This window comes from Pipistrellus hanaki, assembly GCF_964339955.1.
Source record: "Pipistrellus hanaki genome assembly, chromosome: 1".
Lineage (NCBI taxonomy): Eukaryota > Metazoa > Chordata > Mammalia > Chiroptera > Vespertilionidae > Pipistrellus > Pipistrellus hanaki.
This window is the reverse complement of record NC_140503.1, coordinates 129,909,243-129,934,410: the sequence shown is the minus strand read 5'-3', so window position 1 is coordinate 129,934,410 and position 25,168 is coordinate 129,909,243. Positions and strand designations below refer to the sequence as shown.

The window sequence follows — 25,168 nt, the reverse complement described above, 5'->3', positions numbered from 1 at the left end:
CCTGGGAGTTTGAGGAGCTATAGGAAGGGGCTGCCTTTCTCAGAACCCCTGACCTGCAGTGCTGGAGGCCAAGGTGTGCCGTGGCTGGGTTGGGAGCTCTTAGCTATGGAGCTCGGACTTTCCCTCACCTCTCTTCACTGATGGGCTGTCCCTCACGCACCTGCCTTCACTGCTGGTACAGAGCTTTCCCAGCAGTGTGGCTCTGCTGCCACTTGGCAGAAGGAACCTGGGTCCTTTTGGGCAAGCCACAGTGGCCATTGGGAGCACTCCCGCAGCCATGTGGGGAATACAGGCTGCCCTCCACCAGGCCTGCCACCCACACCCCTGTCCCTGCTGCCATTTCATTCCCAACACTGCAAGCTCCCATGTACCCGTGCCTGTCATTACTGTGACCCGTTCCAACCAATTTCCATATTACCCTTTTATTAGTATAGATATACACACTAGAGGCCGGGGGCATGGATTCATGCACCAGTGGGGTCCCTTGACCTGGCCTCACAATCCAGGACCCCTTCAGGATGTCAGAGAGTCGGCTTTTGGCCTTATTCCCATAGGCCAAGCCAAGGGACCCGACTGGTGGGCGAATCCATGCACCAGGACTCTAGTATGCATATAAGATCTTTGGTTAATCTCTTCTCATCCTCATCCTCCACTCCCCCCGACCCTGAACCCCGGAAGTTCACCAGTCTGTTCTGTATTTCAATGCTTGTGGTTTCCTTTCCCGCATTGAGCTTCTGCCCCCTAGTGGTCAGTGTGCATCATAGCTACTGGCCAGCTAGTTGGCCAGTCAGGCATGCATATATATATATATATATATATATATATATATATATATATATATATATATAATTCCAAGAATATCAGAATGCAAAGATATTTCACCAAGATGGCAGATTTCTGTCTGTAAATGATTAGCAAAATAGCACAAATAGCAAGTCTGGAAGCTATCACACACTAGGGTGTTGAGATTAAACTAGACTGGAGAGATTAACCTCTACTCCCTCATTTTATAAGCAAAGATGATGAGACCCACAGAGATGAAATAATTTTCTCAATTTTACTCAGTTCCTCCTTGAGCTTTGAGTTGGCCTCCTCATTCTTAATGAGAACAATTAAAACCATTCACAGCCCCAGCTTCTGCCTCTGCCAGAGAATCAAAGAGCATGTTGAAAAGGTGTGGTTGCTTTCCTGGACCTTGAAGCCAATAGTATAGAAATGCCCAGCAGCTTGGCATTTTAACAAGTCCATATAGAAATCAGATAGCATCCAGAGAATAGGGGGAAATAATTTGAATTTTGAATATGAATACCTTTTGGAGAAAAGAGTAAAGAGCAGATACTACTTTGTATTGAAAAGAGAAAGTTGGAGATGAGTTTACTATATAGTATCAATATAAGAAGGATAATTGAAAAGAGCCAAAGTAGCAATTTTCCAATCTTCACTTAAAAGAGAGAAATAGACTCGTAATATAGCAGGAAATTTTTTGTATATTTGTAAAAGAAAAGAAAAGAAAAGAAAAAGGTTATAATCAGCACGACTCATACCAAATGCACCTAATTTCCATTTCTGTGGAGTTACCAGACTAGTGAAATGCTAGTGAAAAAGCATTTTATTTCAATAAGATATTTAACACAATGTCTCATAACATTCCTGTTAAAAACTTAAAAAATAAGCCAAAACCGGTTTGGCTCAGTGGATAGAGCGTCGATCTGTGGACTGAAGGGTCCCAGGTTCGATTCCGGTCAAGGGCATGTACATTGGTTGTGGGCACATTCCCAGTAAGGGGTGTGCAGGAGGCGGCTGATTGATGTTTCTCTCTCATCGACATTTCTAGTTCTCTATCCCTTTTCCTTCCTCTCTGTGGAAAATCAATAAAATATATATATATTTTTTAAACTTAAAAAATAACTAGCTGCTGCCTAAGGATAATTCGTTTCAAATTCAAGATAGAGAGGTTTTTAGTGGCAGGTCATAGGAGGCTGTATTTGATTCTGCCCTAATCATCAGCATTTGTAGGAATTATCCTGAGTGAAGACTTAAAATTCAGACCAAACTAACATCTGACCACACAAAACTAGAAGGGTCTGGAAAAGACAGCTCCAAAATGATCACATGACAGGGAAGCCAGGCCAACACCAAACTGAGATCTAACTTTGTAAAAGCCTTCATTTAGATACAGCAACCTAACTGGTCAAGGACAGGATGAGAAAATATGGGAACATTCTGATGAAGAAGTTAAGACTTATGTAGGAGATAACAGTAGAACATAGCTTCCACAAAAAAGTCATTTTATTCTCAGCCTGCATTGATGGGTCTTCATTGGATCAACCTGACAATATCTGAAGAGTATGGATTATTACAGACATACTTTAAAAGCACATGAACATGTACAAAGAGATGTCCATTGGGATGCAGAAAGCAGGAAATAAGCATGTGGAGAAATATTACTGGTTAAATGTAAAATGGTACAATTGTTGTGGAAAGCAGTATGATGGCTCCTCCAAAAGTAAAACATAGAATTACCATGTAATCCAGCAATTCTACTCCTAGACATATACTCAAAGAATTGAAAGCAGAGACTCAGATACTTATACACCAAGGTTCATGACAGTGTTATTCAGAACAGCCGAAAGATGGAAACAGCCCAACTATCTATCAATAGATGAATGGTAAACAAATGGGGTCTATAGATGCAATGGGTTATTATTCAGCCATAAAAATGGAGTGTAATTCTGACTACAGTATGGATGAACTTTGATAATGTTATATAAAATAAGCAACACACAAAAGAACAATTGTGTTATTCCACTGAAGTGAGATATCTAGACTGATCAACTTCTTTTTTTTTTTTTTTTTTTTTTAATAAGTTTTTATTTTTCATATTATTACAAATGTTCCTTTCCCCCCCACCCCCACCATTGCTCTCCTCCACCAGGTTCCCACCCCACCCTCTGCCCTTTCCCCTCTCCCCATTGTCCTCATCCATAGGTGCACAGTTTATGTTCAGTCTCTTCCCACGCCCCCCTCTCCCCTTTTCCCCAAGAATCGTCAGTTCACTCCCCTTCCATACCTCTGATTCTATTATATTCAACAGTTAATATTGTTCATCAGATTTTTTAAATTTCCTTGGTTTTTAGATTCACTTGTTGATAATTACGTATTTGTTGTTCATAATTTTTATCTTTGTTTACTTTCTCTTCTGAAAGAACCCCCTTCAGCAATTCATATAATTCTGGTTTGGTGGTGATGAACTCCTTTAGCTTTTTTTTATTAGTGAAGCTCTTTATCTGGCCTTCGATTCTGAGTGATAGCTTTGCTGGGTAGAGTATTTTTGGCTGTAGGTTCTTGCTATTCATCACCTTGAATATTTCTTGCCATTCCCTTCTGGCCTGCATGGTTTCTGTTGAGAAATCAGCTGACAATCGTATAGGTGCTCCTTTATAAGTTACTACCTTCTTTGCTCTTGCTTCTTTTAATATTCTCTCTTTATCTTTTGCTCTTGGAATTTTAATAATGATGTGTCTCGGTGTGGTCCTCTTTGGATTCCTTTTGTTTGGAGTTCTGTGCGCTTCCTGGACTTGTAAGTCTAATTCTTTCACCAGGTGGGGGAAGTTTTCTGTCACTATTTCTTTCAGTATGTTTTCGATATCTTGCTCTCTCTCATCTTCTGGGACCCCCATAATTCTGATGTTGGTTCGCTTGAAGTTGTCCCAGAGGTTTCTTACATTATCTTCAATTTTCTGGATTCTCTTGCCTTCTAGCTTCTGTGGAGGAGTGTCTTCTGGCTCTTTATGTTCCAAATCTTTGACTTGATTCTTGCGATCTTCCCTTCTGTTTTTAGGACTCTGTAGAATATTTTTTATTTCAGACAATGTATTCTTTATTTCTTGTTGATCCCTTATCATTTCTTGTTGACTCCTTATTAATTCTAGTTGATCTCTTTTCATATCCTCATAGGCCTTATCCATCTTTTCTAGGAAATTCTTGAAAAACCTTATAAGCGTAGATTTGAACTCTATATCCAGACGCTTTTTGTCCTCCATTTCTTTCGTTTGTGATCTATTTTGTTGTCGCATTTCGCAGTTACAGATGGGATGGGGTTTCAGGGTGGAGCCTGCAGCTTTGGCTTCCGTCAGCCCCGCCCTATGCGGGTCCTTCAGTGCTCGCTGCCGGCGCCTCTGAGAGAAAGGTGCCCTCGATTTTCGCCTGCTACCAAACAGTCTATGCTCTCCCACAATGAGCCCGGTATTGGGGTTCAGTTCATTTGGAAGTGGAGTTGGAGGTGGCGTTCACAGCAGTCTGGAGCCCCAGTCTCCTTCCCGTCAGGGCAATCCCGCGGCACAGCCGACCGTCCCTTCTCTGGGGGCAGTGTGCGCGCCTCCGGGACCTCCTTTCTCCGCTACCCCGGGGTTCCGACTTACAGCCCAGCTCCCTGTGGCTGAGCCTGAGTCCCCGGGGTCTGGCCCAGAACTGGGGTTCAGAGCAGTTGGGGGCCCAGCACAGTCGGAGTTTTATCTCCTTTCCGCTAGGGAACGCCCGCCAGGCACTCGGCCTCCCTCCTCTCCGGCTCTGTCCTCTTCGCGTGCGCCGCGTGTCTCCGTACCTTAGGCTTTTACAGCTCCTCCGTGCTTCCTTCTGGTTTTCTCCTTGCTTCTTGTTGTAGGATTTCCAGTCAGTCGACTTTCCTGTAGTTCTGGGTAATGTCCATTTTATATTTTAGTTGTATTTTATTAAAATTGTTGTGTGCGGCTGCGGCTAGTTGCCTACCCGAGCAGCCATCTTGGATTCTCCGATCCTGATCAACTTCTTAAGAGACAGACTGTTGAATGGTGACTACCAAAATCTAGGAAGAGGAAGGGATGAAGTCTTATTAGTTAATGGGTACAGATTTTTTTGGAAGATAGAAAATTCTGGAGATGGATGATGGTGATCATTGTACAACATTATGAATGTATTTAATGTCACTGAACTGTAAATTTAAAATGATTAAGATGGTAAATTTTATATGCAGGGTGTCCCCCCCCAAAAAATTATCATTTTGGAGCTGTAACAGCTGATAGCTTAATTAAATGTAACAGCTGATAGCTAAATCTTGAAAATAAAATGTATTTTAGAAAACACTGCCTTAATAATTATTCAAAGTTTGTATATACATTTTGGGGGGATAACCTATATAGTTCACCATAATAAAAATGTTATTAAATATGGATTAATTATTCTGCCAACAACAAAGCATATTGACAAACTTCACTGTGTCCCTGTAAAGGTGATCAAGACCAAGGGTCTAGAAGCTCTGACAAAGAAAAGATATCTAAAGGATCTGAGGGTATTTCCTTCCAAGAAGAAAAGGCAGAGGAGCATGTCAGCTGTCCTTGACTAGCTGCAAGGATCTGTGGCAGAGGCTGCACACTTATTCAACTTACGGAGGGAAACCTTGGGGATAGAACTAGGATCAATGAGAGAACTGATATCCAGGGAGGTAAATTTCAGTACAGAAAAGTCTCTAAACAATTAGATCTATATTTAGCACTTCCCAATGGAACAGCTTCTGTAAGATGTTTCTTCTCTCTCTGATAAGAGGTCACTCCTATTAAAATGCCTTTACCTCCAATCAGATACCAGCCCTGCTTCCTTAGCTTCCCAGAGGCCCAGCAAAAAAATAAAAATAAAAACAAATAACTGGAATTGGTTGCAGTCAGTCAGGCCATTTCCTGCTTCCCCAGAGTCAACCACCCCTAAACCCCAGCCCCAGTGGTTGGACACCTAGAACAACTACTCCTTCTTCAGAGGCTCAGATGAGAGGTGTTTCAGACAGATGCAGGGGAAGCTGTCAGGAGCCTCAGTCCCGTTCTCACTACTCCTGGAGAGCATGCTCTCATTCCCCCTAGAGAGCCATGGGACAGGGAAGCAAAGCCCACTCCTTCCTCTTTTCCTTCCCGTTTGCCTGAAGGCTAGATGTTCTGTGTCTGTCACTTGTCTTTTTACTCCCATTCCATCACCAGGGAGGAAGCACTGACATGCAGAGGGTCCAGAGGCGGAAGTGTGGGGAAGGGTGGCACCCACTGTGGAAGAGGAAGCAGAAAAAGGCAGCACTGATTCTGCCCTCCCTAAACCAAGTTTGCCAAGATAAGAAGTGTGGCTTCATTATTGGGAGCAACAGAGGCTACCATGTCTTTTGAGAGCCCTAGATGAATAATACCTCTTAATCCCATCTCTGCAGTCAAGACCAGCCGCTGAGAACTCAGTGGGAACCCAAAGGTTTCTTGACAAAGATGTCAGCATAACTCACTCAGTCAGATGTAATTAAAAATAATCACTAACAAAATAGCACTTAGCTTATTAGAAATCAAAGAACTGTGTGTGCTCTCTGAACAAACTCTGAGAAAGGAGGAGAACATTTACCGTTGAGAGCCCCCAGGACAGCATCTGCGCACTGGAGTTCCAATCCCCACTCCGCCATAACTGCATGACTTTGGACAAATGTCTTCACCTCTCAGAGCCTGTTTTTCTCTCTGTACAATATGGTAAAAGTATCAACTTGAGAATGTCTACAGCATTAAATTGGAGGAAACATATTTGAAAGTATTTAGAATACATGTCAGATTTGTTACTCCTCATTCTCATGTACTTCTCTGAAGTATAGGCTAAGAAACTAGGTTATTGATTTCAATTCTTTTTAGAAGATGAAATGTTAGTTTGAAAAACAAACAAAAGTAAGGAAAAGAATGTCCGCCTTCCCTATAGCTATTCACAAATGCCCATAGTGAAGAACCAAGACGACTCCATTCCTTCTCTTCCACATCCAGCAATCTATGTGTCCCCATTCCACCACCACCTCCACCACCGGAGCCCCACCCACCCCCATGTGTTTCATTGCCTGCTTCTCTCTATCCCTATAGAATGACAAGTTTGTTCTGGTGACAACCAGACCAGTATGTTTACTTCACTCTGAGCTTGGAGGTTGGCAGACGTTGAGGATTAGGGACAGGGTATTTCTATTTGCTAGACAGGTTTTTGTTTTGTTTCAAGGAGAAAGAGTTTGTGCCCCTAGAGCTCATCTTCTTTGTTCCTACAGCCCAAGCACAGGACAGATGTGCTAGATACTCCATGTATTTCCTTCTGCTTTCTCTCCCAGAATTATTACTCTGGGCAAACAAATTTGAATTTCAAATTCTTAAACTTGAAGATGGTTCGGATTTGTTTTGTGCTGTCAGTTGTTGGGAGGAAACAGAACATTGAAGCCAATGCCCATTTGGTTACCATTGTCATGTCCTCCTTTTTTTTTTTTTTTTTTTTTGGTGAGTGGGACAGGGAGAATTGGCTGGTCAGGAGGAAAAGAGGGAGAGGGAGAAAGAAGAGAATCTTTAGAGTAAAATGATAAAATTCTATTATTGTTATTAAGATGATTTTCTATCAGTCAGAAAACTCTTTCAGTCATATTATTTCGTATTAAAGTCTTGTGAAGTGTGGTATTTGATACTCTATGTTTGGCTGCTGTGGCCTAAACAAGATAGCTGAGAACCCAGGCTCGGGCATCACCAAGGTCACTGCCAAAGTTATTCAGCACCTTCACCTTCATATTGTAGCTGGGGGCCCAACCTGGAAGTTGCACATAGCTTGGCTCCCTTGCTGTTGGCCACATCCAGCTGCCAGGAAACTGAAGGGAACAGGTCTGGGTTCAGCTCTGAGATTCTGTGCCAGTGGGAAGGTTTATACCATAGACTGTCCGACCTTCAAATGCCCTTTGTTGGAGACCTCTTCTTCCCCTCTTCTTCCCCTCAACCTCCTTTTTCTCACCCTCTTAGTTCACCTTCCCTGGGTGTCAGTCCTCCCTCTCCTGTGCCTCCATCCCCACCTTGGAGTCTCTGTTGCCAATAAATATGAAAAATACCAAGGCCCGGTCTTATGGGTTCTCTCTGTGCTTCTTGAAGTTCAGTGCTGTGCTTCTTGAACTTTATGGTACAGCGAGGGTCTGTTAAAACTGAGATTGCTGACTACTCATAGGGAATATAGTCAGTAATCTATATATATAAAGAGCCAGGGTCCCTAAACCAAGGCTCAACCAAACACCAGAAGCCATGGCAACCCAGCACTGACTGCAGCCTGTGCCTGCTCAGTGACCCAGCACTGACTGCTGAGGGGGCTGTGGATCAGGCCCAGAGAGAGAGACAGGGTCTGATCCCCAGCCTCCATTGCAGCTGTTGCCTCTCTCTTTCTCTCCCAGCTTGTCCAGCAGCCATGCCTCTGTTTCTCTCTGGGCCTCCTAGTGGAGGCTGCTGATCAGCCCTTCCTCTTTGATCAGGCCCAGAAATAGGCCCAGAGACACTGATGGCATAGAAACCAACCAGTCAGAACCAAATCTGGGTGAAGTGCGAGTTGCCAATGGCTGCCTACGAGGTGGAGTTTTTGACGCTGACTGGCATAGAAACTGACCAATCAGAACCTAATCTGGGTGAATTGCAAAGGCAGAACCTAAGGTGGGGGCTAAGGAGAGGTTTTAAGGGCCACGGCTATTTGGTGTAAGGTGTAAGAAAGAGGTTCAATTTTTTAATGACTGATTTGGCAATACAGTGCATATGGTTGGCTATCAGTCCAGAAATAGGGATTATGTATTTTTGTCGGTTAAGAATATCTCCTCCTGCTGAAAAAGGTTTTTCCCCCCACATTTAAGCAAAGCTATTCTATATAATCTATCTATACTAATAAAAGGGTAATATGCTAATTAGACTGGGTCAACAGGCCATCTTCTGGATGTCCGACTTCCTTCCAGACAAAGCCATGGTGGTGGGGGCTGAGGCAGAGGCAGTTAGGAGCAATCAGGCCTGCAGGAGAGGGTCTCCTATTGGAGATGGTACAGGCTGGCTGAGGGAACCCCCACTGTGCATGAATTTTGTGCACTGGGCCCCTAGTATAGTAATAACTATGTATGGTGTCAGATGGATACTACAATTATCAGGGGGATCACTTCATACACATATAAATGTCTAATCACTATGCTGTACACCTGAAAATAATATTATATTTCAACTTTAATTGAAAAATATAAATAAATACTCAGATTGTTGAGCCCCACCCCTTGGTTTCTGACTCATTGGGTCTGGGTGGAACTAGAGGATTTTTCTTTCTAAGGAGTTTCTGGCTGCTGTTGGTGCTGCTGGTCCCAGGAGCTGAGCTAGTGGGTTTCCATCTTGTGTGGGGGTGGTGTCCACTGCTGCTGTGGCCAAAAGTACCAATGTTCTCTTCTCACACAGTAAAACTAGTATTCCCTGCCCAGCCAGTGTTGCTCAGTGGTTGAGCATCAATCCCATGAACCAAGAGGTCCCAGGTTTGATTCCCAGTCAGAGCATATGCCTGGATTGCAGGCTCAATCCCCAATAGAAGGTATAGGGGAGGCAGCCTATCAATGTTTCTCATCTATGTTTCCAACTCTCCATCCTTCTCCCTTCCTCTCTTCTCTAAAAAAACAAAACAGAACTAGTGTTCCCTGACAATCATAGTCATTTGTGGCTTTTATATTGAGAAATTAGATCCAAAATGGGCTATTAAACTCATAATAAATCTAAACTGTCTCAGGAAAAAAACAACAGAGGATCTAATAAGCTGTAACAGTGGCTATAACAGTGATTTTTAACCTTTTTCATCTTATGGCATGCATAAACTAATTACTAAAATTCTAAGGCACACCAAAAATATGTTATATTTTTTGCCAATTTGACAAAAAAAAATAGGTATAGTTTTGATTTAGTCACACTGGATAACTATTGTTGTGGTGGCTGCTATCATCTTTTATGTGACAACTTAAGAGAAAAGAGGTCAGTACCTCTAAATGTGGTGATATTGCATGTTTTAAAAATTCTTGCAGCACACCAGTGTTCTGTAGCACACCAGTTGAATATCACTGAGCTAGAACTATGACAAATGGTTGTCAGTTTTATAAATTCATTCTGAATTAACAGGTTAATAGTTAATGGGCTAATCTAGGAACCTAAATAGTATCTAATCTCACAATTCCCATGACTTCTAAGCTCCAATTACAAATACAATCAACTCATTTCTAAGTTGGGGATATTTCTGTGTGCAGCAAGATGTGGGCCACTTGCCTTGACATACATGCACACATCCACCCTAGATTGTTGGACCCTCACTCTGCCTCTTTCTTTTCCTTCTCCTGGCCCTCATCCCTGATCACCCTGTCTCAGCAGCTATAGCACCCTACATGTGATGGGAAGTGCCACCAGTGCTGCTGTCATGGCAAGCACAGGAAGGATTCTGAGTATATTATTCTGTACAAAACCATTACTCATCTACCGACTGAACATTGCTATTTCCGCTTGCTGTGGTGATACTACTAAATACTGTATTTTCTTTGAAAAAGTGTCATACACCCTCAGGAGGAAGTGGGGTGTGGGGTTAGAGCAGCGTTGGGAGGACAAGAGTGTTTGTTACTGGTGCATACAGGAGTGACAGCCCCCTTTGCATGTCTTGTCTTCTCTGACTCTAACAGGAAGTCCACCCTGGTTAACTGGCCGTGTCCCTTTATTCATAGGATAAGAGGACAAGAAAGTGGCATCCAGGCTCTCAAACTCTCCTGCCTGATCCCTCCTGACAGGACAGGTCCCCAAACTTATTGAGAAAAGGACTCATGTCACACTTTTGTATTTAGTACAGTGGTTTATACATAATAGGTGGGTTTAGAAATGCTTATTGAGCATTGGCAAAAAAAAAAAAAAAAAAAAAAAAAAATAGGTGTGTATGTTGCTTCATTTACTTAGTTAGTGCTTTATGTGAATTCTAGGCCATGCCAGATAATCCACTAAGCAAGTTACCATCATCAGTAACTAAATTTCACCAGGAGAATTCCTAAGGATACATTGGAAAAGTCCTATATGATAATGATAGCTACCTTTTCACTAAACTCTATTGTAAGCATGTCTCAAGAATTAATTCATTAACTCCTCATGATAACTCTATGAAATGGGTCTAGTATTTTCCCCAGGTTGCAGATGCAGACACATAGTCACAGAAAGCTTATGTCACTTGACTAAGACTTTTCAGTTGGTAAAAGCTGGCTTTTCTACCACAGTAGTCTCATTTACATACCTGTGAGCTTGTCCATGTGCCCACTAGCTCCTGTATCCCCATGCCTCTTTGCACACTGCAATGTAAAGGCTAGAGGACAATGGACCATGTATGTCAGCCTCACCTTCCCAGTCAGTATGCTCCATAATCAGAGCACCTGGGGGGTGCTGGCTCTGGTTTGACATCCCTGGTTCGGGTGATGTATTTCTCTCTGAGCACCTAACTGGCAGGAAGAACTATCCCCCTGATGTATTAGGAAGATTATAATGTACACTGAGTCTGATTTGACCTACTGGGTTGATAAGATGGTAGAGTCCCAGAGAAAACTGTCCCTTTTCCCCCAGACTTTATTGAGATAATAGAGGCCCGGTGCGAGAGATTGGTACAGTGTGGGGAGGAGGGTGTCCCTCAGCCCAGCCTGCACCCTCTCACAGTCGGGGACCCCTCAGGGGATGTCCACCTGCTGGCTTAGGCTTGATCCCTGGGGAGATCAGGCCTAAGCCGGCAGTCAGAACTCTCTCAGAATTCCAGGCTCTCACAGTCCAGGACCCCTTGCTCCTTACTGCCCACTTGCAGCAGAGGCTGGAGAGGCTTCCACTATTGCTTTTGTACTTGCCAACATGAACCTGCTTCTGGCTGAGTGGTGCTCCCCCTGTGCGAGTTCAGTGACCACCAGGGGGGACTCCTGAGTTGAGCGTCTGCCCTTGGTGGTCAGTGCACATCATAACCAGTTGTTCCACCATTTGGTCAATTTGCATATTAGGCTTTTATTATATAGGATAATTGCCACTTAAAAACTGATTATACTTAAGGTATACAACTTGATGATTTGATATACATATACATTGTGAAATATCCATGACAACCAAGCTAATTAATATATCTTTCACCACATACAGTTCTTTATTTCTTTTCTTTTTTTTTTCTTGTGTATGTATGGTAAAGATTGTCTTTTAAGAGTAAATTTTGACACAATAAACAGTCAGAATCAAATTTGCTGCCTATAGGAGACAGCGTCTTTGAACCCAGTAAGTTATTACCCACACTATGCTTAGAAAATGCTTCCAAAGAGACTGATTTGCTCCAACTGTATAGAAGCAGTTATTTTTATTCTCAAGTCTGGCCACAGAAATTCTCACTAATATAGTCAGCCACCAGCAATGGCATGAGTGGAGAGAGCATAGAGGTGAGATAGCCCACACTGGTGACATCTTGGGAAAATTACCAAGGTCAGCAGTGGTGACCTCACTTCCAGAAGAGAAGTTGAGTTATTCTAAGAAACTTCAATTCTGCTTATATTACCCACTTTTGAACTCTTCAGATTACAGATATGGGATAGAGAGATTAAATCATATGTATTGACAATGAGTTAGTACCTCAGGTAATTAAGCAAGTAGTCAGCACAGAGGGTGCTGAGAAAGCCTGTGCCACCAGTTGTAACAGGTCCTTTCTAGTGAGGGACTGGTGGAGCAGATGGAAATTATTTATGGGGAAATCTCAAGGCTTTCACTTCCGCTCTGACCTGACCTTAACAGGCCTTTTCTAGCAAAAAATCATTGACTAGTTTGGATGGGACACTTAGCAACCAAGGCTGGAATTGAGGTTGTGCCAGTACTAGTGGTATGACCTTCAGCAAGCTGCTTACCTACTCAAGCCTCGGGTTTCTTGTCTGTGGGATGGAGCCAATTGTACCTACCTTGTGGTTTTGATGAGAAGATTGAATACTATACATTTTCTAATGCTCTTTGCAAAGTTTTGTGAATTGTAGGGGACCCAATAAATAACCCCTCTGGACTGTGCTTGTGCTTAAAACAAATGGAGAGACAGATCAGGAGTCAGGAGAATGGAGAGAGAGAGAGAGAAAAAAAAAATGTTAACTTGATGAATAATAAAGGCTGGATTGGTGGATATGTCCAAAGTGTTTTAAGCAAATTGGTTGGTCATCGTCCAGAGTCCTAGGCAATGCTGGACAATGGCCAGGACTGAAGCAGATAGGCCCCACCATGCTTATGGCATGCCAGAGAAGAGTGAAAATGCATACTCTCTGAAAGTTAGCAGGTCCCCTCAACAGAGAGGATTCTGGACTGGGCAGGCACAGTTTATTCTTCTAAAACTCATCCATCAGATAAATCACTCCTCCTCCCATGGGGAGCAGGAAAGAATTTCTGAATGTGGCAGTACATAAATGAGATTCTTGTAGGCTGAGGAAGACTGCAAGGTGGCAGTTATGCACACCCGGTGGAGGTGCACAGAGCATTCACAGCAGAAGGAAAGATGTAAAAACAGAGCCACTGAGGTGGAGAGTTGTGTGTATTCAGCAAACAGAGAAGTTTAAATAAGCTGAGTAAGGGGTGTTGTGTGGACAGGGCAAGAGGAAGCCAACTCATGAAGGTTTTTAAATAACAGGTTAAGAAATCCTGATTTAATTCAGTGCAGACTGGGACAGGTTTTTTTTTTTGTTGTTATTTTTAGTATTTGGGTACTTTGATCAGAGCTATGCTTTAGTAGGACTATTATCCTGTCACATTAAAACTAATATAAGAATATTATTGTATAGGTGTTTTATTTTTTATATTTCAATATTTGTTTTGTTTCTCTGCTGTGTTTTTGGTGGAGGAGGGGAGGGGGTTATATTAGTGGGCTTGGGCTGTCATAACAGAATACCACAAACTGATATTAAACAACAGGCTTACACAATAGAAATTTCTTTTCTCACTGTTCTGGAGACTGGGAAGTCCAAGATCAAGTTCCCTCACAGTTAGTTTCTGATGAGAGCTCTCTTCCTGGCTTATTTATGGAGCCTTCACACTGTGAAGTGGAGGTGGAGGTTGTCTGGACTCTTCTCCATATAAGGACAATAGTCCTATTTTGATGAGAGCCCACCCTTACAACTTCATTTAACTTTAATTACCTCCCTAAAGACCCTGTCTCCAAATATAGCCTCATAGGGCCTTAGGGTCTCAGCATATGAATTTGGGGGGATACACTTCAGTTCATAATGGAGGGGTCTTGCTGGCATTTGCAGGTAGTAGGTACCTCTGTTGATAAATCCCCCTTCCTTGCTAGTTCTAAGGTTAGGCTTGTTTTGTCTTTACAGCACATACTTTAGCGATTATTTTAAACTACTGCCTTCAGTTCATACTTATTTTAATTCACTTTGAGACCATATTTGTGGACGAGAGACTAATATTTAAGCTGACTCTTTTTATTGTACTACTTGGTAGAAGGCTCAGCCACAGGATAACACACTTCCCAATTGTGTATTATGATTGTTCAGGAGTTACCGTCTTTATTCTGTGCATATGGCAAGGCAAATTATTTTTTTATTATTATAGGTTGTTTTCTACAGCAGTAGGTCATTTCATTCAGCAGTCTTCTTTACCTAAGAAACCTTTTACCATCTCATAAAGAAAACTAAAAGTTGTAGACAGAGCTTAATTTGTCAAAGTTTACCTGATGTTTAATTTACCAAATTTTGGCTGAACTGAAGCATATGTTAATTACTGAATGCTTTTTTCCTTATTTCTCAATTTATTATTGATTTATTTGTGTTCTCTTTGCTTCATATTAGAGGTTTTGATATTTCTGTGAGACTATTCCTCTTGTCACCAAGTTATCTCCAGCTAAATTAGAACAATGCTTGTGCTGTCCACATACACTGAGTGGTCAGATTACTATGATCTCTAAATGCAATATATATATATTAGAGGCCTGGTGCATGAATTCGTGCATGGGTGGGGTCTTGCCAGGCTGGCCAGGGGGAGGGAACATGGGCAATTGGCTGGCCTGCTTGCTGGTCAAACTGCTGGTTGAGGGGGCAACTTGCATATTAGCCTTTTATTATATAGGATTATATACTGAGTGGCCAGATTATTATGCATTTAGAGATCATAATAATCTGGCCACTCAGTATATTTTTTAAATAAAAAGTATGCTCATTCTTATTTCATTTGCTGCAGAGGAAGAGATGGTTGGATCTTTTTTAGCTGATGAGATTACATAGCAGTTCTATTGCTTTCTGTTTTTATGTGGCGTCACCTTTTGCTATTTGACCATGATCCTTGATATCATTGTGAAAACATTCGGCAGGTTTGAATTGTGGCAGGTGAGTCAATCTAGGTAAATAGGTGAGTCAGCACCTAGGGAGTTAAGAGACTGGAATTCTCAGTTCTGTACTTAATCTCTCATGACTTAAGCACGCCGCCAGTTGAACATCTATCTGCATCATAGCTACCTGCTAAAGATGGATGAGATCACACTTACAGGTGAAAACATTGAGCTGTGAGAGTAAAAATTCTCTAGAAATTTTAAGTACATATTGTAATGATATTTCACAGCTGGGATATCAAAAGCACAGAAGATTGCATGGATCTACTTATAGTTCATCATGATAAGTGCTGCGTCGACATGGTTCTATTAGAGGGTTATGTGCGCAATAAGAGAGACACATGTGGGTGTTATGGGAGCTCAGTGGCAGAGCACGGAGTGGTCACATCATGCAGCCCAGATATATTTTCCTCTCTTCCTTCCTTTTTTTGTAACAACTAGTAAAGTCGATAAAGTCCACTAGAAAATATATCAGAATTGCAATAATAATAATAACAATAACAACAACAACAAACACTTTTTGAGAGTTTACGATGTGCTACCCCATTCTAAGCACCTCCATGTATTTGCTCATTTCATCCTCAAAGCCCTGTGAGATGAGTAATAGTGTTATCACCATTTTTCAAATGAGAAAACAGGCTTAAAGGCTAAATAGCTCCTGCAGCCGAGCTGGGAATGGCATTGATTCTCTGCCTGTAACAACAACACCAGGGACTCTTCCTTTGTATTGACTTCCTCTGTAATTGTCTGCCACCTAATTGAACCATAGTGTACCCCTGCAGGTAAAAGAAATGCATAAAGATTAAGAGATTATGTAAAATGTCACTTTTGAAAATTAAGTTCCTTAATAAAAATGCATTGAGCTTAGGTTACCTGTCAGAGAGAGGGATCAGCCCTGGAGATTCATACATGATTAAGACATGGTCCCTGCTCTCAGAGTTCACAGTCTTATGTGGGGGACCAATATGAGCCAATAAATATAGTAAAACTAGAGGCCCAACACACGAAATTCGTGTGTGGAGGGGGTCCCTCAGCCCTGCCTGCATCCTCTCCAATCTGGGACCCCTGGGGGATGTCTGACTGCTGGTTTAGGCCCAATCCCACAGGACAATCTGGAATTGCTGGCTCCTAACTGCTTGCCTGCCTGCCTGCCAATTGCCCCCTAACCACTCCCCTGCCAGCCTGATTGCCCCCAATTCCTCTCCCCTGCTGGCCTGATGGTCCCTAACTGCCTTCCCCTGCTGGCCCAGTAACCCCCAACTGCCCTCCCCTGCAGCCTGGTCACCCACAACTGCCCACCCCTGGGGCCTAAACAGGCAGTTGGAAATCCCTTTCATAATTCAGGACTGCTGGCTCCCAACTGTTTGCCTGACTGCCTAATTGCACTATTCACTCACCTGCCAGCCTGATTGATGCCTAACTGTTTCCCTGCCGGCCCGATCATCCCCAACTTCCCTTCCCTGACAGCCCTGTCACCTCCAAATGCCCTCCTCTGCATATTCCCTCTTTATTAGATAGTATTTTTTCTTTAACATATTGGACAGTGTACCTGCCATGGTCTTGACAAACCAGTAAAAATGTAAACCCAGCTGAAACCATTTTGGCTCAGTGGTAGAGCCTCAGTCTGCGGACTGAAAGGTCCCAGGTTCGATTCCAGTCAAGGGCATGTACGTTGGTTGCGGGCACATCCCCAGTAGGGGGTGTGCAAGAGGCAGCTGGTCGGTGTTTCTTTCTCATTGACGTTTCTAGCTCTCTATCTCTCTCCCTTCCTCTCTGTAGAAAATCAATAAAATATATATTTTTTTAAAAATGTAAACCCAAACTGATCGCGGGAGGGGGATGGGAGGGCAGGAGCCTCCCAGGCAGACTGCCAGGGCCACAGCTGGGAGCAGATGGCGCAGGTTTGTACTGGCCGAGGCTAGTAGCAGATGGCACCTCCCAGACCTACTGCCTGGGCCGCGCTGCCGGCTCTCATCGGCAGCCCTCCCTGGGACTGGGGGTCTCCAGGGGGCTGAAAGGACTGGGCACCGCCATCTTGTGTCTTTGGGAGCTGACATTTTGTCGCAGAGTGATACTTAATTTGCATATTACTTTATTATTAGATAAGATAGGATGCCTAAATGTATGAAACAGCATGGCAGTTGGAGAAATGGCAATAGTTCTGCACAATCCTAAGGAAAGTTCTTCTGGCTGCAGATCTGTCTGGGAATGAGAGATTGCCATGACTACAGAGAGAGACTCAAGATAAACTGCTGTGATGAGTCAAACAAGAGAGGGTACAGAATGGAGCTCAGGCAACAGTGAAATGGGTGGAGGAGGTAGGAAAGGAAAAAAGCAATTTGCTTGTGGTGCATAAGGAGAAAGGTGACATCAGAGCAGAGTGCTAAGCTGAAAGTTTGGCACCATAAGTGAAGGGCAGATTTGAAAGGCGGGACAGTGAGTTCTGATGGGAGGATCCCCAGGAGCTGTCCGGGAGAGAACTGAGTGTGTGGTTTGATTGCTCAGAGGAGAGGTCTGTAGATGGAACTGGCCCTTAGGCTCTGGTACAGCCTGGCCAGAACTGCAGTTTGTTGTATAAGTAGAGCACTGTACTCACACACGTGCTGTTTGTTGTCAATGGAAAGTAAAGAGGAGATTTATGAAATTTACACTCATAGAGAAACAGGGGGAGGACACCTAATAGATCCTGCATGTATTTTTGCACACAAATAATTCTCCTTTCTATTTTAACACCTCGGGAAATCCCCTTTCTCACCATCAGCTCTGAGCACAAGAAGGCAGCCCACAAAAGCCTTCAGGTTAATTCTTCTTGTTGTGCTTATTACAGATTTTTTTCTGGGCTCTTCAGATATACATATACATACACACACATAGATGTGTGTATGCATGTGTGTGCTCAAGAGAATGGTGGAAATTTACACTGCAAACCTCATTCTATAAAAGTATATGATACATGTTGTCCTTGCCATTGTGAGGTAAGAACATTTCCAAAATATTTGCTAATCGCAAGGGTAAAAAATTATTGTTTTTTTTATTTAAATATTTTAACTTTTTTAAAATTATTACAGGATCTGTAAGCATTGAATATTTATAGATCCTTAAAGAAAATGTATTATCAAATTCTAATATTACTTTTTTCTCAACCATTTGAACCAAAATGCAAAATTTCAAAAAAGCTTAAATACTGCACAGTAAAAGTTGTTTTGTTTATCTTTTAGATTTCATTTCTATCTAGTAAATTGAGGAAGCTACTCTTAATTACTTTAGGGTTTTAAATCAATATTTTATTATATGAATTCGCAGTTTCTGAATGAATATTTTTGCATTTTATCTATATACTCTCTGGACTTATTATCCATGCCTTGAAATGCCAAAAGCATATTTAAATTAGATTTTTAAATTATCATATGGCAAAACTGAATTTTGATTTTGGTACATAATTCTGTGAATTTAAGTTTAGATTTCTGTGAGCTCTATCATAGTCAGGCTGTAGAATAATTCTATCTTCCCCCAAAACTTGCTCATCAATCCCTATAAAGCTATACCTTGCCCCTTTCCCCAACCACTGGTAACCATTGATATTTTTTCTCCATATTGCTTTGTCTTACTAAAAATAGTATATTAATGCAATTATATAATATCTTGTTTTATTTAGCATTTCTTTAATTGCTGACAAGACTAAACACTTATTCATGCAATTAGTTGCAGCTATGTTTTCTGTATTTTGTATAGTTTGTGTCATTGCCACTTACTCATTCAGGTCATAGGTAGCATTTATACAAACTTGCTATGCTTATTACATAAGAACTAGAAGCCCAGTGCACAGATTCGTGCACATTAAAAGGAAATTAATTAGAAGGTGGCCGGCAGGTGAGACTGGGCAAGATGGGCCAGACACGCCCTGGAGCCAACCTCTTGTGGTCCCTCACCAGCTGGCTGCACCTGGGCAATGCCACTGTTTGGAGGGTGTCAGAGTGAGTGGGCTCCCTCCAGCAGAGAAGGTCCCTTAGCCTGGCCTGCAGGGATCAGGCCTAAACCAACAGTCTAACATCCCTTGATGGGTCCTGAAGTGCAAAAAGGCACTCTGCAAAGTTGCTGTCACTCGGCAGCTTCTGCATTGAGCATCTGCTTCCTAGTGGTCAGTGCTCATTATACCTACTGGCCGGTCCGTTAGCATCATATAGATGATGCTAACTAATTGCCTGTGGTAATTTCCATCCATATTGCCCCTGCTAAATTCTTGGGTTTATGTTTCATTATTTTCTTGAAATATATAAGACCTTAGAAATAGTAATATCATCGGATCTAGTAATATTGTAATATTCTAGTGATCTAGTCTGATGCAATATTCCTAATTTTTTAAAAAATTATAAAAGGAGCCAAAACTGGTCTGGCTAAGTGGATAGTGTGTCAGCCTTCGGACTGAAGGGTTCAATTCTGGTCAAGGGCATGTACCTTGGTTGCAGACACATCCCCAGTAAGGGGTGTGCAGGAGACAGCTGATCGATGATTCTCTCTCATGGATGTTTCTAACTCTCTATCTTCTCCCTTAAGCTCTGTAAAAAAAAAAAAAATCAATAAAATATATATTTTTTAAATTGTAAAAGGATGCTATGACAGCATATTTCTAGAATGGAACAGTCTAAATGTGAAACTATAAGACTTTAGTAGAGCACATCCAGGTGCTGTCTCTCAGGAAACGTCATGCAAGAATGAAAAGGATGCTGTCAAAAACAATGTAACATAGGCTGTTTTTATGGTAAAATATTAAATGAAAAAGCCAAATATAATTTCATGCATACATATGAACACAACACGCAAAACAAAAAAACACAAAACCTGTTTATTTTTTTAAAAAGACTAGAGAAAAAATACATCAAAAGAGTAATAGTGATTTGATTTCATTGCTGGAACTGTGGGGTGATGTTTCAATTTTGTGTGTTTTCTTCATATTCCATACGGACCACTTTATTGTTAGAGGAGGGGAAATTTTTCTGAGGAGTTCAGGAACAAAATGCTACCTTTGGCCTTTAAAAAATGCACCCCAGAGCTTGAGACGTTATTAAAAGATGTGTGAAGTTAAACACACAAATGTCAATTCGCTCTTCTGGATGTCAAAACGTCAGATCCTGTCACTGGGACTAGACATTTAGAAAGAGAGGCAGTGGCTTGGCTCTCACACAGTTATATGCAAGAGGCAAACTGTCAAATGCTCCATGGTGAGTGGACAAGGCAAGAGGATCTGGTGAAATGGCAAAGGAATCTGCACTGCTAATGAAATAGGTCAGTCGTTGTCTCAGAAGCGCTGCGGGAGGCGAGGAGGTTTTGCTGCTCCTCTTTTTCATACAGAGAAACCCTGGTCACCTTAGAGGTTTCTGTCTATTCCCACACAGATTTTCCCAGGGGCATGCTGAGCTGTTGTCACCTAATTGTGACCCCAGACTGAAAATGGCAGAATAACACATCCCTCTCTAAAGGTCAAAGTGCTTAAAACTCACACTTCATGAGTCAGTGATCCCTCCTGACTCAAGAAAGAATGACTTACCTTTACTTGTATTAAAGAAATCTTCAAAGAGTTCACACATGGCAAATATTCTCAAATGAGAATCGTTCCTGGTGATTTTTCCTGATTACTGGAGATACCCAGATTTCTCCAAAAGACCTATGTGGCTCAGGAGAGGTAGGGAGGGGTCTCAAAGAAGTTTTCTCCAGAGAACTCTCTGTTACCAGCCTGCCTACTGCCTGAGAATTCTAAAAGCAAAGGGTGAAGGGGCCCCTAAAGACAAATTCGGGTTATCCTGCTGCTAATTCAACAAAGTGACCTACACGGCATGTGTTTCAGAGACTAAGGACACCCCAACAAATCATAGTTCTGTAACCAGCTCCTCTAGTTAAACCTGCTAAACTCTGCAGAAAAATGGGGACTTTTTAAAAATCCATGAAATTAACCACAGTTGTCAAGAGCCCCTAATTTGTCTCACGCTGGGTTCAGAAAACCCAAAAGATCCAGAGACAACTGGCATTCCCCAGGACTGGTGAACTTTTACAACTCTGCCTGATTCAGGATTCCGGAAACAACATTTCTAGCGAAGTCATTGATTCTCACATCTGGATTCCCATTTGTCTGAGCAGTTTACTTCCTTTATATAGGGTAGAAAAGAAAGCCAAGGCTTTAACGGTTAACTTCGTCTTCTTAACTTTGGCTTACTTTAAAAACTGATTAAATTCAGGAGACAGTTCAAGAAGCCAAAAGAAGTAACTTTTTTTCACTGAATACCAGTTAATAGTTTCAAAGTTATGTGACCTCATAGAAAAGTAGGTTAAAAAAAGGGGGTGGGGGGAGAAAGAGTGCTTAGTTGAGATAAGTGGCAGCCAGAGTAAACAAAGAAAGGAAGGAACAGCAGGTGAAGATTCAGACTAGAATCCTAAAATGTGTAGCCAAGACTATGATTTTCCACCTATATCTCTAGGCAAGCGTAATTATGAGTTAATCGGCTTTTATAAAGTTCTTTGTTTATCCTTGAACAGTAAAGCACTGTTTGATGGCAATCAATGATGTAGGGTTTCTTTTAAGTCTTTCATGATGTACAAAACTTACTTTATATGTATGCATATTTACATACTCACACATATATATGACAAGAACAGAGCAACCTTTTTGAAATGTCTAAAGTACATAGGGCTCAGCTGCTAAATACCCAGAGTCAGTTCTACCACACACACAAATAGCCCATGTAAGAATTTTGTGGTGTCATATTTAACTGGTGTGACTAAAATAGACTCACTCTTTATAAACTCATTTTACTATTATTGTTAATTGTTTGCTGAGTACCTACCTGAATAACAGAAGAAATAAAATGTTGGGAAACGTTTGCCTCTACCTGCAAACGTTAGTCAGACATAACTGCATTAAATGAAAAGTGGATTACAATTCCAACTGACCAGATTGAGTAACACAGACTTCCAGAGAGCCTCCTTCCTTGGCAAGTCCGTCTGTGGTTTGGGATGAGCCCAATAATGTATTTTGCAGAAGGGGGAGTAAAAGCATTTGTTCAAATGGAGAGCGAAACCATTTGAAGCTGTGGCTATTGGCAATAAAGCACTGGTTAGGTGGAGAGGAGTCACCAAAAAATAATACATTTTACAGCCTCTCAAATAGCATTTGTCTTTTGTCACTTTACAGGAGCCACTATGTCACCATTTCTTCGAATTGGTTTGTCCAATTTTGACTGCGGGTCCTGCCAGCCTTGTCAAGGAGAGGCCATTAACCCTTACTGCGCTGTGCTTGTCAAGGAATATGTTGAATCAGGTAAGCTTGAGTGGGTCTTCCAAGAGGGGGCGGGAGAGGAAGATCCTGCTATGAACTATGAAGCAAGGCCTTTCGAAGTCCTCAAGGTCATCTGGCTCAAACTAATTTTCCATTCCAGGAAACTGATGCCCAGAGAAACCTAGTACTTCCTCAAGGGTAAAGGGCTTAGTGATCATCTCTGAACTAGACCCAGGTCACCTGCCTGTGTTCTATTTCACTGGACTATTTTCCCACATAATCAAAGGGAACAGAGGAAAGGAGAAATGGGTTTGAGGACTTTAGGTGAGGAGTTAATGGGACTGTGGTGGTCAGAGGGAATTTAGTGCTCTAATGTGGAACATGGGACCTATATTGTTAAAACTTATTGTTTTCAATGACTGTAGGTTAAGTCTGCATAAGCTTAGAATTGGCTACTAAAGACAGCTTTTTGTTTCTTTGAACATAGTTGATGAATACTATAAAGAACATGTGAATTAGCCATTAGAAACCAAATTTCAGAAAATTTACTTTTGCATTAAGACCCTGGATCAGTAAAATAATAGTCCAGGTCATGTCAAATTCAAATGTAGGTCAGCCGTTCATGGTGAGGGAGGAAGAGTGACAGGCTTCCAAAAGCCCTTTTGTGGGTTTAGATCATTCAATTAAGATAATCTCGTTCTGACTGGAACCTCTCGACAGTCACTTCCACTGGTTTCCATTCTCCTCCCTGTCTCTATATTTTAAGATTCTTATGAACTTTCTTTTTTTTAATTTGTCTTTATTGTTGAAAGTATTACAGATGTTCCTCTTTTTTTCCTCATTGACCCCCCTCCTCCCCACTCCTGTCCCCTCCCCAGGCCTTCACCCCACTATTTTCTGTGTCCACGGGTTATGCATATATATGCATACAAGTTTTTTTGGTTGATCTCTTCCCTCTCTTTTATCCCTTCCCTCTGAGGACCCTCAGTCTTATGGACTTTCTAAAGGAAAGGATAAAGGAAGTTTATATCCCAAGGTTTTCCCAGCCCCATTACCTTCCCTGTTTCCCTCCACACACTTTTTGTTTCAGCAGACACTTTGTAGAGAAGTAAGATTACCCCACGCAGGTCTGCAATGACCATCGGAGCCATTACAGTTCATTTACATGAGAAGTATTTATGGGGTGCCTCCTGTGCACTGGATAGAAAAAGTGCCTTTGTTGTAGAGCTTCTATTCTTACAGAGGAAGATAGGCAGGAAACAAAAATATTATATGGTGAGTCATGTGGAGTGAAGAAGGAAAAAGAATAGATCAGCGAACAGGGAGTGAGAAGGTTTGGGGACACAGAAATGTTATTTTATTCTGGGTAGTCCTATAAACACCTCTAAGGGGGTGGTAACATTTACAGACACAAAATGGAACCTGATTCTGCAGGTGAGAACCTCCAGCTTGATGTTGCTGGCTCAGCATCCTGGGGTTCCCAGTCCTCCTCTCTTGCCTTTTCTCTCCTTTAAAAGACTTGAGCTCCCAGCTGACTTCATCCCTCCTGCCACAGTGAGTGTGTCAAACTGAGGGGACCATTCGAATCATCCTGATTTCCTCTCTGACCAGATTTCTCTCCTGCTTAGTTTGAAGTGAGAATGGCACTTGCTCCCAATCTAAAACCTTTCAAATGTCACGGAAATCTTTGAAGTGTGAAATGTCTTGAGTTCTTCAAAGCTGCTTTGGACTTAATGGGTCTCCTGCATCCCAGTTCTCTTTACAACCACAGGTCTCCCTGACATTTGCTCCCTGGGAGCTTTTTTTTTTTTCTTTTTTCCTTCTCCTGTTGGCCTTGCCTTTGAACTTGGTCTAACCAGCCATGTGGATCAAGACCTTGTCAAAAAAGAAGACAACTTTGTTTTTCCAAAGGTTAGCCTGTCGTTTGTTGTTGTTTTTTTTATTTTGCTTTGGTTTTGTTCAGAAAAGAAATCTCTCTGAACATTATCATTCAAGTATTACTTTTACAGCATTTAAACACACTTCAACCTTGTGGATGTGCGGCTGCCTTTTTCCAGGTGAATCCACAGAACAGAGACAAACAGAACACAATGCTGAGGGTCTGGGAGCCTTTGAAACAATGATGAAACTCACTGTAACTAGATAGATGCTGAGTGCTGGGTCCTCTTTTTTAGATGGTTACAAACCTGGTGAAGTTTTTACCAGCACTCTGACACCCCCTTGTCTTTCAGAGAGACTATGGAGAGTATGAAAAATGCCTCCCCCTGGGAACATCTGTCCTTCGTCAGGTGGAGAAAGGTTTTGGTTAAAAAGAATTATGAGAAGGAGGGGGTTTAAAGTCCATGGAAGTAAAATGTTACTATGATTGTTAATCTTGCCATTGTTTGTTTTTAAGTCCAATTCAATTTCTTTTTTCTCAAGATTATTACTCAGATTTAATATTTTTAAAAAATATTTTCAAAATTCCTCACACGATTTTTCTCTCACTTATAAGCAAACCTTAAAGCAAGGTGTGATAAAATCAGTGAGGAAAGAGCAGAAGGCACATATACGCGAGGACTATAGCCAGGCCTCAATCCCAGCTTTGTCAGCAGCAGAACCAGAGGGAGCAGCAATATTCACCACACCACTCCTTTAACTCTCCATGTTCTCTCTGAAAGACAAGGGGGTGTCAGAGTGCTGGTCGAAACTTCACTAAGTGTGACAAACTATTCC

At 41.9% G+C, this 25,168-nt stretch overlaps 1 protein-coding gene across 1 annotated transcript in view; it reads left to right on the top strand.

Annotated features, from left to right (window-relative positions):
• PRKCQ (protein kinase C theta) overlaps positions 1-25,168 on the top strand; it is a 127,925-nt gene that overhangs the window by 33,622 nt on the left and 69,135 nt on the right. Inside the window, exon 2 of the mRNA XM_084868385.1 lies at positions 22,370-22,495. Within this exon, the coding sequence (XP_084724511.1) occupies positions 22,378-22,495 (118 nt within the window). The 5' untranslated portion in view covers positions 22,370-22,377. The remainder of the gene's footprint in view (positions 1-22,369; positions 22,496-25,168) is intronic.